Here is a 15458-nt window from a genome sequence, read left to right as displayed (position 1 = left end):
GCACACACGGACAGGTCGGTGAACAGTCGCCGAGCCTGCCCAGCCTGTCCAAGACTGAGCAGGCCCAGGACAGGACGCGCTGAGACCGTGTCCCCATGGGGCGAGATCCCCGGCCCTCACCCTCGGTTGGGACCACAGCGCCTCCCCAAACGCTGCAGAGACTTCCTGACACGTCGCCAACCAGCAAGACAGGCTGCAGATCACACCGTCATCGCCTGCGTTTTTATTCACGTCCTGCCCGGTTTGGGAAGGTGGTTTAGCATCAGCGACACTGGAAAGCAGGTGGTCTGGGACACAGCCCGGGCCGCGGGCGTCAGGGTTTAGGGGGACGGCTCTCGTACAGGACTTCGTCCACCTTCATGTCATTCTCGTCCACGGGGACCTGCAGGCAGATCTGCTCCCGGAAGGCCAAGGCCATGGTGTAGGGCCCCACGTCCTGCTCCCGCAGACAGCGCTTCAGGTACGCGTCATAGTAGCCCCTGCCTCTCCCCAGGCGGTTCCCGTGCTCGTCGAAGCCGAGACCCGGCACGAAGATGAGATCGAGGCCCCCTGCGGGAGAGAGGAGCACAGGTGAGAGGGTGAACGGTTTCTGGAAGAGACGGACCCCTCAGGGTCTGCGTTCCGCTGTGGGATGACATCTACCCTCTCCTCAACTGATGAAGAAACACACGACCGCTCTAGAAAATCCGGTGAGCACAGGTCAGAGAATCCGGGACGGACACTCAGTGGCTCTGGGAGCCCATCCCCATGTCTCCAGGCGTTCTCCTGTGTACACCTCGGACGACGTGGGTCTGCACCGTGGAAGCCCACGGCGACGTGGATGTGTTTTACAATAGGGGATAGTGCTGTAAATGCACTTCCTCGTTCTTACAATTTTCTTGACAATGTTTGCCTTCCTCTGGCTTAGTGCACTGCGGGATACAGCACACCGCAGAGAGCGCGCGAAAGACGTGATCGCCCACTGTGTGTGTCAACGGCAAGTCCGCCGGGCAACAGGCCGCTACTAGCAGGTACGCTCTGGAGGAGAAGAGTCCCATGTGGATCTGCGGCCACATGGGGAGGGTGGCACCCCCAGCCCCCGAGTAGTTCAAAGGTCAACCATATGTAAAAAAACGCCAGATTCCCAGACCCCATCCACACCTACAGAGAGTTTCCTTGGATAGCGACTGAGAACATTTTTTCTTTCTTTTTTAAAGCATCTCTGCGATCCCACACACCGACCAGGTTGGGGAGCCAGTGTCCCAGCACCGTGACAACTGGAGGGGCGAGAGAGGGTCCGAGAGAAGCTGCAACGGACGGAGCTGTCCTCCACGTCAGCGATCAGGCAGATGAGGACAGCGGTGGGGGGCGCCAAGGCCTGCCTGGCTGTCAGCTTCCCCGGACTCACAGGAGAGCAGGCTTCAGCCCAGACAGGGACATTTTAAAGGTACAAAAGGGGGCCTCAACTGTCCTCTGGCTGGGATCCTGCCAGGGAACACGGGGACCAGGAGTGGACACACATGATCGAGACAAAGCAGGTTGCCGGGGCTCGGGGCAAGGCAGGGTCTTGGAGGTAACAAAACGCTGGCGACTGTGAGGGGTGTGGGGAGGTCCGTGAAGGAGGCAGGACAGACCGCGACGTGAGAGCTGCTCGGATTTGGTCAGTCCCACTGGGGGCCCTGCTAGCGTCCGGCAGCAAGTACGTGGGACCAGCACAAATCAAGAGCTACCGCACAAGCCCGACTCGGGGCTGGGCCCAGCGGCCTCCCCTGCTGGCTGCCCGACGGCTCTGGGCGACCTCGAGCTTGGCATGGACACACTCGCCAGGCAGCCTGCTGCCAAGAACGTCCCAGCTTGGAAGCCGTGACTCCTCGGGAACAGGGTGTTCGGGGAGAGGTGCTCAGACTGCCGGCCAGGCTGGCCCCCCGTGGGCCGCAGCTGCTCTGACTATGCGCAGACGTGCGGGGTGAGCCCAGCGCACACCTGCCAAGCGGTGCCTGCCAGAAGCCCGCAGAGCCCGCCTCCGACCGCTGTCGTGACCTTCCGTGTGAACCGGCTTGTCTTTCCTGGCCAAACCTGCTCGTGAGCCCTGGTCCCCGACTTTCACTTTCTTCCCTGACCCCGGCCTGCTCCTCCTCCTCCCATGGGATGAACGGGGGTGCATGCACGGAGACCGGGCTTGCTCCGGGTCCTCCCGTGTTGCCAGAGCACGCTGGGGCTGAAAGCTTGGCTCCGTCATCTACACACGCACACACGCACGCAAACACACGTGCGCACACACATCGTTTCCCAGGCTCCTGCCGGAGATGGAGCTCAGCCAGGATAAAACAGGCGAGTGTGTGACCCCCATCCCCGCAGAAGCTCTGCCAACTGCCTGAAAGCAACAGGGACAGGGACAGGGCGCCCCCGAGGCCTCGCCAGCGGGGCAGGCCGTGTGCCGGCTGGTCGGGGAAGGACATGTGGGAACCTTGGTGGGACCTGGGTGTTTAAGGATGTGCCAGAACTGGGTTCAGGTATGTTTCAGAAAGTAAGGGAAGGTCGCAGGAGCAGAGTAATGGGGGCGGGGGGTGGGGGACACAGATAGGGCAGAAGGACCCCGTTGAGGAGCAGGGGTCACGAGAGAGGAGTCTGCCAGGTTGGGGTATAAAGGTTCGGGAGGTAGAGGCAAAGCGACCCCCTCAGGTTGGCAGAAAAACAACAAACAACGCAACCCCACCACAGACAGAGGACCTGAGCGGACAGTTCTCCAGAGAAGACCAGAAAGGGCCGAAAGACACGTGATCTCCGTACATTAATTTTGTATCTGGGACCTTACTGTAACCGTTTATCAATCCCAGCAATTTTCAGCTGGAGTCTCTCGGATTTTTATATATGGTAGGTACCATGTCGTCTGCAGACAGTGGAGGCTTTACTTCTTCCACCCCCGTGTGAATTTCTATCTTTTTCTTGTCGGACTGCTGTGGTTAGAACACTCAGTACTACGTTGAATAACGCTGGTGAGAAGGGACATCCTCATCTTGTCCCTGATCGTGGGGGACAAGCTCTCCGTTCTTTCCCAGGGACGGATGCTGGCCGCAGGCTTCTCCTCCACGGCCTTCACTGTGTGGAGGTTTGTGCACGCAGATCCACTTTGTTTAAAGCGGCCATCAGGAATAGGTGTTGGATTTTGTCAGAGGCTTTTTCTGCAGCTATCAGGGTGGCCACGATTTGTATTCTTCATTTTGCTCACGTGAGGACCGTGTGCGCTGACTGGGGAGTACGGAGCCGTCCTCCATACGCCCCGGGATAAATCCCACTTGATCTCTGGGAGTGATGCTGTTACTGTGTCACTGAATGTGGTTCACCAGTGTTTTGTTGAGGACTTTGGTTCCTGTTCATCAGGGATCTCTTCTGTGTCTATAGTGTCTTTATCTGGGTTTGGTAGGAGGGTAATGCTGGCCTCTCAGAACGAATCTGGAAGCATTCCTTCCTCTTTTTTTGGAACATTCAAGGACAGTAAGTAGTAACTCGTCCTTAAACGTTTCATAGACTTTCTTGTAACTCATCTGTCCCTGGACTCTTGTTTATTGGGAGTTTTTTGTTTTTTTCTGTTTTGTTTTTTTGTTTGTTTGTTTCGTTTTTGTTTCTGAAGTAGGTTCCATGCCTAGAGTGGAGCCCAACACCGGGCCTGAACTCACAACCTGACCATGACTGAGCTGAAATCAAGAGTCGGACGCTCAACCAACAGGGCCACCCAGGGGCCCCAGGGGGCAGCTTCTTGTTTACCAACTCAATTTCGTTACTAGTAACTGCACTGTTGAGACTTCCTGTGTCTCTCTGATTCAGTTTTGGAGCTAAGAGGCACAGAAGGAGATGTTCGACGTCACTCGTCACCGGGGAAATGCAGATCAATACCTCAACGACATGTCACCTCACGCCTGCTGGGATGGCCATTTAAAATGCCGCATATAATGAATGTTGCTGAGGCCCTGGGGAGACGGGAACTCTGTGCATCGTTGCCGGGAGCATAAGAAGGTGCAGCACCTATGGACGACGGTGCAAACCTTCCCTACAAAATCAGAAGTGGAACAACTAGGTGTACTAGCCACAAAGTGCCCGTGGAACGCGGGTCTTGAAGAGGGCTTTGGGACCCCTGCTCAGAGCAGCCTCCCTCACAACAGTCCAGAGGCAGAAACACCCAAACGTCCGCTGACAGCTGCAGGGACAAGCACAGGGAGGCTCACGCACGGGGTGCTACCCAGCCATGGAAGAAAGGAGCCCGCACCTGCTATGGATGCGGAAGGCACCAGGTTAATGAAATAAACCAGGTGCAGAAGGACAAGTACCGCAGGAGTCCCGCGCAGGCAGCGTCTGGGGTGGCCGAACTCGGACGTGCTGTGGGGTCACGGGAGCCGGGGAGGAGAAGACACGGGGGGCTGCCCTGGGTGCCGGCCTCACCAGGCAGGACGAGAAGACATGGCGATGCCTGCCGTCCCGCACTGTGCCCAGAGCCAACGTGGACGCCACTCTGAAAATTCTGTTGAGAGAGTGGCTCTCGGGGCACCTGGGTGGCTCAGTGGGTTAAAGCCTCTGCCTTTGGCTCAGGTCATGATCCCAGGGTCGTGGGATCGAGCCCCACATCGGGCTCTCTGCTCGGCGGGGAGCCTGCTTCCTCCTCTCTCTCTGCCTGCCTCTCTGCCTTTTATCTCTGTCAAATAAAAAAAAAAAGAGAGAGAGAGAGAATGGCTCTCACGTTATGTGTTACATACCACATTTTTTTAATGCAAAGATACCAAAAGGAAAGCCAGGAGGAAATCAAGATTGCCACCCGTCAATACGTGAGGAAGGGAAGTCAGAATTTCAGAGCACGCACTTCCAGGCCACTAGAAGAAGAGAAGGAAGACAGGAGGCAGCGAGACAAGAAACTACCTTTCTCAAGTCCCTTGCAGTCCAGGTGGTCTCGCTCCCCCCAGTGTCACAGCCCCCACGTGCACTATAGCCCTCACGGCGCTTCCCTGGGTCTGGACGGAGGAGGCAAAGGGCCGGGAAGATGGCGAGTGTTACCTCGCACGGTCGCTAGAAGCGAGCTCTACAATGAGTAAGCACGGAGAACGGCTCCGGGACTCTCAGGTGACAAGAGGCCGCTAGGAGGCCCTTCTCGGGCAGGAGTCCGACAATCTGTGTGGGGTGTTGCTGCTGGATCCGTGGCCAACAGGATGGGTAGCACGACTCCCTTCAACCGTGGGGTCACCTGCGGTCTCGGCTCCACGTCCTCAGAAGCCCGCTCTGGCCTGCGTCTACGTGACGAATCCAAGTGCCTTCCTGGAACACGGAGACTCTTTGCTTGACTTCATCTGTCTGCTGTCGCTACGAGTTCTTCCTGGGTCCTCCCCATCGTCCCATGCGTGCCCCCACCGCCCCCACGCACACCCTGGGCTGCGTCACGCTGTCACAGCACGGTCCTGGATGCTTTCCCTCCCCAGAGGCGAGGCCCTGACGAGGCCTGAAGGTCACGCACAGGTTTAACAAGCTCCCCTTGCACCCACCGGTCCGACCCTGGGCCGTCCCCACTAGTGCGGGACCCCAGACCCTCCCGAACGCCCTGCAAGGTCGAAACCCGGCAGGGACAGCAGGAAAAACGCTTGGTCTGTGCACAAGTCCTCCAAGCGCCTCTGGTGGCTCTGTTTTCACCGCAGGCTCCATGCGAGAGGGCAGTGACGCAGGGCTCCACGCGCACGGAGACCCCACCTGATTCTGCTCAGTCGTGCGTGCCTCACAGACAGCCCCGCCGCACCGGACTGCACCTGCCGCTCAAAACGTGCGCCCCATATGGCCTGAGACTGCCCCACACAGTCATGAAGGTGGTTCTGCGCTCCAGGGCCAAGGCTGAGCTTCAGACCCACAACCTGCGTCTGCTCAGACCCGGGGCTCTCCTCCGTCTGGGCGGGCTCTAGACCGCCAGTGCCCCCTGGAGGCAGTCCACGGCGGCGACTCTGAGGTTCCTTCTCCATAGCTCTGCCTCTGTGAGGCTTTCCTGCTTCAGTCCCGAGCGGGGAGAAGCAGCTGGAAACAGTGCCCGCCGCAGAAGGCTGGCCATGACCGTGAGACTAGGTGATGCCTGTAAATGCCTCCGCCCAGGGCCAGGCCAGGCTGCGTCTGATGAGAGGCTGTTGCCAAGAGCGCTCCTTTTCTCATTAAGAAATGTCAGACATTGTTGCTCGAGCCCGGTAGCTGGGGAAGGGGTGGGGGTCTGCAGTCTTCCGGGGGACGCTCCAGCCGGAGCCGTCCCACCTCCCCTTGGAAGGGGCTGGCACCCGCGCTCTCAGCTCCGGGCATGGAAGGAGACCGGGGAGGGCTCTGTGCAGAACATTCCCCGTACAGTCAGAGAATAAACAATCCAGGCTCGCGGCCACAGGGTCCTTACAACGACTTAACTCTGCCCCGTGGTCCAAAAGCAACCACGGACAGTCCGTGCACTAACGCATGTGGCTGTGCTCCAGGAAGGCTTAACCGGGGCCAGTGGCAGGTCCGCTGTGGCCCACGGACAGTCCGTGCACTAACGCATGTGGCTGTGCTCCAGGAAGGCTTAACCGGGGCCAGTGGCAGGTCCGCTGTGGCCCGTGGGCTGCCGGCTGCTGACCCCGCCCTAGAACATAAGGGAGGAGTTTCAGGGAGAAGGGACCGGAACGCTGGCAGTCGGGACGGGTACGGTCAGGACAGGAAAATACGCATTAGATTTGGCCATGATGAAAGCACAGGGGCGAGGGTACACCCAGCGGGGACACGAGGACAGACACAGGGACACACGGACAGACACGGAGCTGCAGACCTTCATGCACCGAAACAGAAAGAACAGGAACTAGGCCCAGAAAGAAAACAAAGACAGAGGGTTTCCTCGGTGCCTAGACGGGCCCGGAAGCACTGCGCTCGGTGCTGAGGACAGTCCACCAGCGCACGGCGTCCTTGTTCTCCCTGGCCGTGGAGGCGGCAGCTGGCCGCGGACCCTCCTCGGGCACCCTGACCTCTGACTCCTGCCCTGGGTGGCCTGTCCTTGCCCAATCCTGCAGAGAAGGCTGGAAATGAGGAGCCTCGGAGCCTGGGAGCCACGCAGCGCTGCTTCCTGCCCCTCTTCTCACTAGCGCAGGGCCGGGCCCGAATCTGCGGGCCGCCCCCTCCAGGTGCCACTGCACCACCGGCAGGGTGCCCGCCTGCACCAGTCTGCCCGAGCGCACGGTCCTCCTGCAAGCCCAGCGGGCGCCCGCCTCCAGGCCCTGCCTGTCTCGATCCCCTCCCAAACTCAGCCTTCGTCCTGACTCCCCTTGCTCAAAGCCTTGAGTTAATCAGAGTCTCTCAAAGACAACATCCAAGTTCTCTGACTGGGTCGGGGGCGGGACCCACACACCTCAGCCCCATCACGGCTCCAGCACGGTCTGTCCTGAAACACGGGCATTCCTGTTACAACGAAGGGCCCACTGCCCCACAGCCCGGCCCCATGAGCTCCTGCGGGCCAGTCTCGACCCCTGCTACGCTGTTCTCCACGCTGACAAGGTCCTCTAATCGCTGTGTTGACCTGTCTGGTCGCGACAGTCCCAATGTGCACAAACCTCAGTTAAACGTCCACACACGCCCCCTGCCCATGAACTGCAGTGTGGCCTGCCCTTATCCGACACGACGAGGAGGGGGAGGAGTCCCTTCCTCGCCTTCTGGGGACAGTTGTCTCCTTTTCCCAGAACGATGCCAGGTCCGGTTCTATTTCCTAGGAGAGAAGCCAGAGTGAGGACAGAGCGACGTCTGACTAGATCCAAGTGGTCTCTGTTCGCGCCTCCCATGCACGGACTCTTCCCCACAGTCCGGCTTCTAGAAGGGAAGAGAAGGAGCAGGGGCTCCATGTCTTCCACGCCCATGACGGGGCAAGTGCCATGCCACACGCCAGGGAGAGGGGGTGACTAGATCGGCTGCTCAGTACATCTGCAGGGTGAGGGAGGAGGCCGGGGCTCACGCGCCCAGTTCACGAACAGAGACCCGAGCTCCGTGCTCAGAGAACCCAAACACCGCCTTAGCTCCAAAGAGAAACAACTGAGGGCTACCACCCGGGGGGCACCGCTCCTGCTGCCAAGGGCACCAGCGGGGCCAGGCACAGGGATGGAGGAAGCACCAGGAGGGCCGGTGTGCAGGCTTCTGGGGGGCTGTGGGGCCTGAGTCCCAGCGCCAGCTCGTAGTAGCCGGGAGACGTCCGTCAAACTGCATCAACCAGAAACCCGAGGTGGACAGCACGTGAGGACGTAAAGAGTTTCTCAGCTATTCAAGCCACATGTCAACTTAACCGGTGGCTGTGAGCAGAGTCCCTGGCCCGTAGCTCATGACAGACAAGGAGCCAAAATCCTGAAATAAAATCCAGAACCAGAAGTTTAGGAGGGCTCTTGCCGCAGAACTCTCAGAAATCGATACCAGATGCTTTGAGCTCATCGGGGTGCCTCTGAAAAAACAGAGGGACACAGGAGCCCTCCCCCGGGTCCCCTGTCCTGGTGCACAGGGTCCCGCAGTCACGGGATCACAGTACAGACACGCACGTCGGTTCCAAGCGTTTACCTCCCTGCAGGCGCGGGCTGTCCTAGAGGGACGCCGAGGAGACCACCTCGGTCGGGCAGAGAGCTGGCTGTACACTGTAAACGCAGCGCCGTTCACCCGCCCTGCTACGTCACAGGCCATTCTGGCCCTTTGGGACCCTCCATGCAGAATCAAATATACTGTAGTAAAAGCCATCTTTTTTATTATTGGAGCACCTGGGTGGCTCAGGAGGTTAAGTGTCTGCCTTTGGCTCGGGTCATGATCTCAGGGTCATGGGATTGAGTCCCGTGTGGGGCTCTCTGCTCCGTGGGGAGCCTGCTTCTCCCTCTACCGCTCCCCCTGCTTATGCTCTCTCTCCTCCTTTCTGTTGAATAAATAAATAAAATCTTTTTAAAAAAAAAAAAGATTTTATTTATTCAGAGAGAGTCACAAGCAGAGGGAGGGGCAGAGAGAGAAACCCAAAGCTGACTTCCTGCTGAGTACAGAGCCCAACATGGGACTCACTCTCATGCTTCTGAGATCGTGACCTGAGCCAAAATCAGGACTCAGATGCTCAACCGACTGAGCCCTCCCCAAGCACCCCAAAAATCATCTTTGAAAGACAATCATCTGTGATTGATCATTTCTGTGTTGTTACTCTAAAATCCACTCTTTGAACACAGGGCCTAACGCTTATGTCTAAATTAGGGACTGTCCTTGTCACGGGAGGACAAGGCAGGACAAGGCCCCCAGGCAGGCCACCGCTCATCCGCTAACGAGGTCTTTAGGATGTGAGACGGTCTCTGCATGCCTTTGAGTTAAACCTAAGTGTTGATGAGTTCCAGGCTTTCATTCAACCCTGTGAACACGGACTACGTGTCCAAATGAACAAAGTGGCGATGACGGGAATCAGACTCTTCTAGAAGGGCCGAAAGCCAAGACAGAAGCAGCGTGGGTGGTATTTGGTGACGGAGCTGCTGAGAGTGTCACCAATGGCACCCCCTCCCAGCCGACCCAGGGAGCCTAGAAAACCTCAGGGACAACAGCACGGAAGCTGAGCTAAGGTGAACTATGAAGGCCGATCAGCCCCTAGAATACGGCGGAGCCTCTTCAGGACAGCTCGGGAAGGGTCCAAAGAAAACCGGCAATAGGGACCGGCTCTGGAGAAGCAAATTGGGGGCGGGGGGACCTCCCTCGTCTCAGTCCGTCATTCTGCTGTTTGGATTTTTTACCACATTCGTAGGTAACCAAAAATTTTTAAAAGACTTATTTATTTGAGAGAGCGAGCGACAGAGAGCATGAGTGAGGAAAGGGACAACGGGAAAGGGAGAGAGAGAATCTCACACAGGCTCCCCACTGAGTGCAGAGCCCGGCCTGGGGCTCGATCCCAGGACTCCAAGATCACAACCTGAGCTGAAATCAAGAGTGAGATGCTTAACCAACTGAGCCACCCAAAAACCCTCACCCCAGATATTTTTTTAAAAGCCCTTTGGAAGTATCGACCCTCAAACATTTCCAGGATGAGGGCCTCGGAGGCCATCTGACGTGGCAGGCGAGTGTCCTTCCAGAGAGAACACCGCGTGGGGACACTGACCTACCAGTGACTTGCCAAGGAAAATATTGCTCAAGTTGCCTGTCTCCCCCTACAACTCGGTGTCCTCTCCCTAAGATAGAAACCATACCATCACCTGAGGCGGGGGTGTCCAAACGAGCAGAGGCGGCACGGGAAGGAGCTAGCAGGTACTCAGCAAACACACGGTTGGTAAACTCTGGGCACGAGTAACCCGTTCTCTTCACAGTGACTCCGAAAGTCACTTCTTCTCCAGGAATGCAAACACGTGTAACAGGAATGCTGGGCCAGGGGAGGAGGGGTGACTCTCTAGAGCCACCTGCTGTCACAGTGAGAACCTTGCAGGCCAGAGATGCCCCAGGTCAGCTGGCACAGAGCAGGGAGCCAGGGGGACTCACAAACATGCTGTCCCCGAAACAGGTGTCCCAGGAAGCATGTTCCCCATTGCACCGGGGCTCTCTCTTTGCCCAGGCCCCTAGAGGAGAATCTGCTTACAAATCCAGGAGATTCGAGTCACTCTTTGACAACCACGAAAGTGCCAGAAGCTGTGCCAGAACATGACTGGCCGGATGACCTCCCAGTGTCTCCCCAACAGCCCCGCGAGGGTGGGAATTACTATCCCGGCTCTTCAGACAGGAAAACCAAGGCTCAAAGAGAGCACGCATCTGCCCAAGGCCATACAGGCGGGAAATGCGAGGGCCGGAGTGTGGGCGCTGATTTCCCAGGGCTTGCAAGGTGCGGAAGGTCTTTGTTCCCTGCCTGGAAGGATAAAGCAGACAAGGGATGTGCTCCTTACCAGCCCTGGTTGGGGGAGGGGAGTCAGTCCAGCGGACACAACCATGTCTCAGTCAGGTTAAGGTCATGGTGAGAGGCAGACAGCACAGTAGAACTGGGGAAATTCCAGCAGGGAGTGCGGGAGGGAGCGGTCGGAGGGCAGGCGGGGCAGGAGCCTTGGCCACCCCCAGGCCCGCAGGTGGAGAGGTGGGAGTGGGGAGGGCAAGGCTCTGGGTACTGAGAGCTGTAGCCAGAGGGGCTGCTGGCCGGGATGGGGGTCTGGGCAGGGGAAGCACCGAGGGCAGGGGCAGGAGGGCGCAAACACCCAGCTCTCCCTCCCACGGTCTATGGTTTCTGTCAGGGCCTCCCACAGGCTGAAGACCCAGAAGCCAGGACCAGGTGCCTCTGATGTGGTCCACGAAGGGGGACTTCCCCCGCACCAAGCAAGTGACAGAGACAGACAGCTGCTTGGGCGGGGAGGGGATTTGCAATGGGACCCAACAAACAATTTACATGCGCCTGTGATCCGTGCTTACTTCCGGGTTTGGGGAACTGGATGTGTTTATTATTTCTTTACATTCCTCAGCACTGCTTGAGTAAGTCTCATCTTTATCGTCAGAAGAAAGCTCTCTTCCTTTAGAACAAGAAATCCTTTCAGAGCCCTCAGAAAACCTCTGCGTCTCCCTCTGAAACTGCACTTCAAACACGTTTGCTTTTTTAGGTATATCCTTTACTGTATCGTAAAGCTGGCTAGCATGACGTACAAAAAATAAGCCAAAACTTAATAATAAACTTAATAAATGACTAAAAGTCCTTAGGAAATTATCCTTTCATTTGCATTTCTCAAATCATCAATAGGACCAACAGCAAGTGGGGCACTAAGGACCCGAGAGGTAGCAGTGAGGTCCCCCCACCAGAGGACGGGGCTCAGCCAACCACAGCCGGGATCAGATCTGGCCCATCGCCTGCTGTTGTAAACTAAGTTTCATTCTTTCTTTTTTATTTTATTTTATTTTATTTTATTTTATTTTATTTTATTTTATTTTATTTATTTGAGAGAGAAAGTGAGAGAGACTAACAGGGAGAAGCAGACTCCCACTGAGCAGGGAGCCTGATATAGGCTCGATCCTAGGACCCTGAGATCGCGACCTGAGCAGAAGGCAGAGGCCTTAGCGACTGAGCCCGCCAGGTGCCCTGTAAATCAAGTTTCAATGGAACACAGCCAAGCTCCGCATCCACACAGAAACAGCAAGCTGCATGGTCACAGCAGATAACGGAGGGCGCACGGAGCCCTAAATATTAACCTTTACAGAAACCATTTGCCATGCCTGCCCAGCTTTAGAACATCCCCTGTAGGTTACAAAGGGAAAATGGTAACAATGTACCTCTACGAAGGAGAAAGGGCAACAATGTACCCTTACAAAGAAGAACCCATAAGGGCTACTGTTAGAAAGGAGAAAGGGCAACAATGAACCCCTACAAAGGAGAAACAGTAGCCCTGGGGCCGCTACAAAGTTGCAACAGTAACAGCAGAGCTCGGCTCCTCCCCACCGAGCAGACGCAGACCACAATCAGTCCTACTGGAGAAAGAGAATTAAACTGAACCCCAGACGTGCAGAAGGCTGTGCGGGAGATGGAACTGCGGCAGCGGCCTCATCCAAATGGCTCTCAGGGTCACATTCATTCTGGCTCCGAGCCTGTGACACTGTCCCTGCTGCTGGTCACCACGGAGCCCCTCGGAAGGCCTCTCCCACTGAGAAGACGCTGCGAGACGTCCTGCAATCCCCGCTAACTTCCGGCAGCCTCCAGCCGTGCGCGGCCCCTCGGCCACCTGCAACACCAGTGGACGGAACAATTCCATTTCTCAGCTCGGTTTACGAGCAAAGCTTAGCGGTTTGGAGGACTTCAAGGACAATTCCTCATCCATCCGTGTGACACAATCAAGAAATAAAGGAAGCCAGCAATGGAAAAGCAAATGCCATATGACTGCAGAGAAACGGCATCACAGAAACAGCTGATTCACCGAGACGGGGAGCAGGAGGCTGTCTGCCAGGGCCCGGGGCTGTGGAGCTCGGGCAGAGGCTCCGACGGGCAAGAGGGAAGGTAGCCGAGGTCTGTTCCACAAGGCTGTGCACGCCTGGTATGTTCCCGAGCTCCACACAGAGAGGTGGCTGGCATGGCGAGCTGCGTACACTTTCACCACAGTCAGAAGCAGATGTAAGAGCTTGGCTGCTCAGGAAAATTCAAGCACGTGGGGCAGGCAGTTTGTCCCAGGCATGGGCCCTGCGAAGCCGGGCTCTGGGGACAGGAGGAGCCTGGTGCACGGGAGAGCCATGAAGAACGGTCCCTCCCGACAGGCAAACCCACGTGGGTTTCCGGAGCTGCCTGTGTTGTTCCCACTTTTCTGGAGATCAGCCCTCGAAGTGATCAGCCTGAATAATGACGGCATCGTCCCTCTGCCTCACAAACTTATTAGCAAGATGGAAACTTCTCCTGATTTCCGCCAAGTCTCTCGCCAGCACGTGAATGAGCACTTCGAAGTCCTGCAAACTCTCTGGCTCCGTACATTTTGCTAAAATAAACCACCCAGGACACGGTATCCCTTCGCGACCCCGGGAGGACTCGTGGCCTGGCTGCCATGAGCCGTGGATCGCGGCCGACCGATCCCGCGACTGCAGGCCCGACATAATGTAACCGGGGGCTTGGAAACAATAGTCGCCGGTGTTCACAGACGCCGTCTTCCGGGGGTCCCAAGTGCCATTCACACTCCAGCCACCCCTGCGACCTGCTTCTGGAAGCCTTCTGGTCGGGGAGTAACCTGCCCTCGGAGCCCTTCACGTTCCCCAACAGCTGCTACAGCGGCTGGACGGGAACGTGGCTCACCGGATGGACACAGTAACTCTCCGGACTCCAGGATCCAACACACCGACACACAGTGCGCACGCGGACGAGTGCGCACGTCTCACACCCCCACGCTGGGGTGACCTAAGTGACGAGGGAGGAAGCGCAGGGGCGGGAGGAAGGCCAGCATCCGCGGAGAAGGGAGTTCACCCCGGCACACCGGCGCGTGGAGGGGCGTTGGCCCGACCAGCCATGGAAGGCTGAGGAGGAGCCCGGCACTCGGGATGGGGAGCCGGGGACGGAGGACCAGGAACGCACGCAAAGAGCAGGGGCCCGGAGTCGGAGCAGCGGGGAGTGTGTTCAGGGCCGGTGACCGGCTCTCTCTGGAAGGGCCCACCAGCGAGACGTCTGGAAGCGCACATTAGACCGCAGCGAGACACACCTCCGGTGACAAACCCACGTCATTCTGCGGGCTGAGCTGCTGACGCCCGGGCTCAGCTTCCAAGAGGAAGACCAGCCGCCCCAGAGCCCAAACGGACTGCGGCAGAATCTGAACTTGCGGGGCGCATGGGAGAGTCACAGAGGGAGAGGACAGCATCCTCGAGACCTCAGGAAAGAACCTGACTTTGCTGCCGTCCTAAACAAATTCTACATGGAATACCCCTAGTGAAGGAGTGCTGGGCGGCTCCGTGGGCTGAGCGTCCGAGTCCTGATCTCAGGGTCACGAGATCGAGCCCTGCATCCGGCTCTGTGCTAGGTGTGGAGTCTGCTTTAAAAAAAAATTAAAAATGTTCCTAGTTAAGCGATTTCATTCCTTGTTAAGATTTGTCACAAACCTACCAGCTCCTCCCATGTGCCAACAGCACCATCTCAGCGGGGCTCCTGGGGGTGGCCTCCGCGGCCAGGCCTCCAGGCTACAAACCCATCCCTGGACTCCTTAGCCAACAGGAGAACTGGATTCCCCTCCAGCTTCCTGACACCTTTACAAGGAGGGACACTCCCGCATTTGGGTAGCGCCTGCACAAGCCTGCACACAGAAGCGCGTGTATGTGTCCCGCACACTGTGGCATGCGCATGTATACAGGTGACACGGAGTCAGCTGCAGTGGGACCCGTGTCCCGTGGTCACCACTCCACCACAGATCTGGGAGATGCCACCGCGGGGGCAGGCTGGGGGAACAGAACCCAGCACCCCCTCCCCGCGGCTGTTTCTGTAATTTTTTATTTCAAAATAACAAGTTTCCAAAATGTTCAGAAAAAGCATCTCCTGCTGTGACCTCCAATTCCAAGAATCTCGAACCAAACCAGCTCCCGACTACCTTGGACCTCGCCTTCCTCCGACAGACCTCAAGCTCGAAGCACAACAGAGCATCCCCCTTGGCTGGGGTCTCCGTGTGGCCGACCGCGGGCTGTGAGCAGGTGACTCTCCCTGCAACGCAGCCCCGGCCGGCCCGTCCGTCGGTGGGTCACGGACCATGTGCACCGTGCCCGCGCCCTCCCCTCACTCGGCTCCTCCAGCAGGCCTGGATGAGCTCCCAGCAGCGGCGAGTGAGGGACAACAGGTGTTCTGAGCGCGAGCGCGACTGCGCCCGGCCACCTTCCTCACAGTATGGTTCTAACTGTGTCGTTGCATCATGAGTGTCTGTCGTTCACCTCCTACGGGGTCTTGTTTACTAACTTGACTTCACCGTAAGTACGTACAGACTGGAAAAAACACTGAGTACTTCGGGTCCCGGACCTCCCTGGTTTCAGGCGTCCGCTGGGGGGCA

The 15458-nt window shown here is 57.6% G+C and overlaps 1 protein-coding gene across 1 annotated transcript in view; it reads right to left on the bottom strand.

Moving 5' to 3' along the window:
• Window positions 1-208: 208 nt before the first annotated feature.
• LOC309866551 (5-formyltetrahydrofolate cyclo-ligase-like) overlaps window positions 209-15458 on the bottom strand; it is a 35456-nt gene continuing 20206 nt past the window's right edge. The window contains exon 3 of the mRNA XM_082734383.1: window positions 209-549. Coding sequence (XP_082590509.1) covers window positions 314-549 — 236 coding nt within the window. The 3' untranslated portion in view covers window positions 209-313. The remainder of the gene's footprint in view (window positions 550-15458) is intronic.

This window comes from Mustela nivalis, assembly GCF_964662115.1.
Source record: "Mustela nivalis genome assembly, chromosome: 6".
NCBI classification, from domain to species: domain Eukaryota; kingdom Metazoa; phylum Chordata; class Mammalia; order Carnivora; family Mustelidae; genus Mustela; species Mustela nivalis.
Note: the sequence above shows the minus strand (reverse complement) of the source record. Positions and strands in the feature narration are given on the sequence as shown.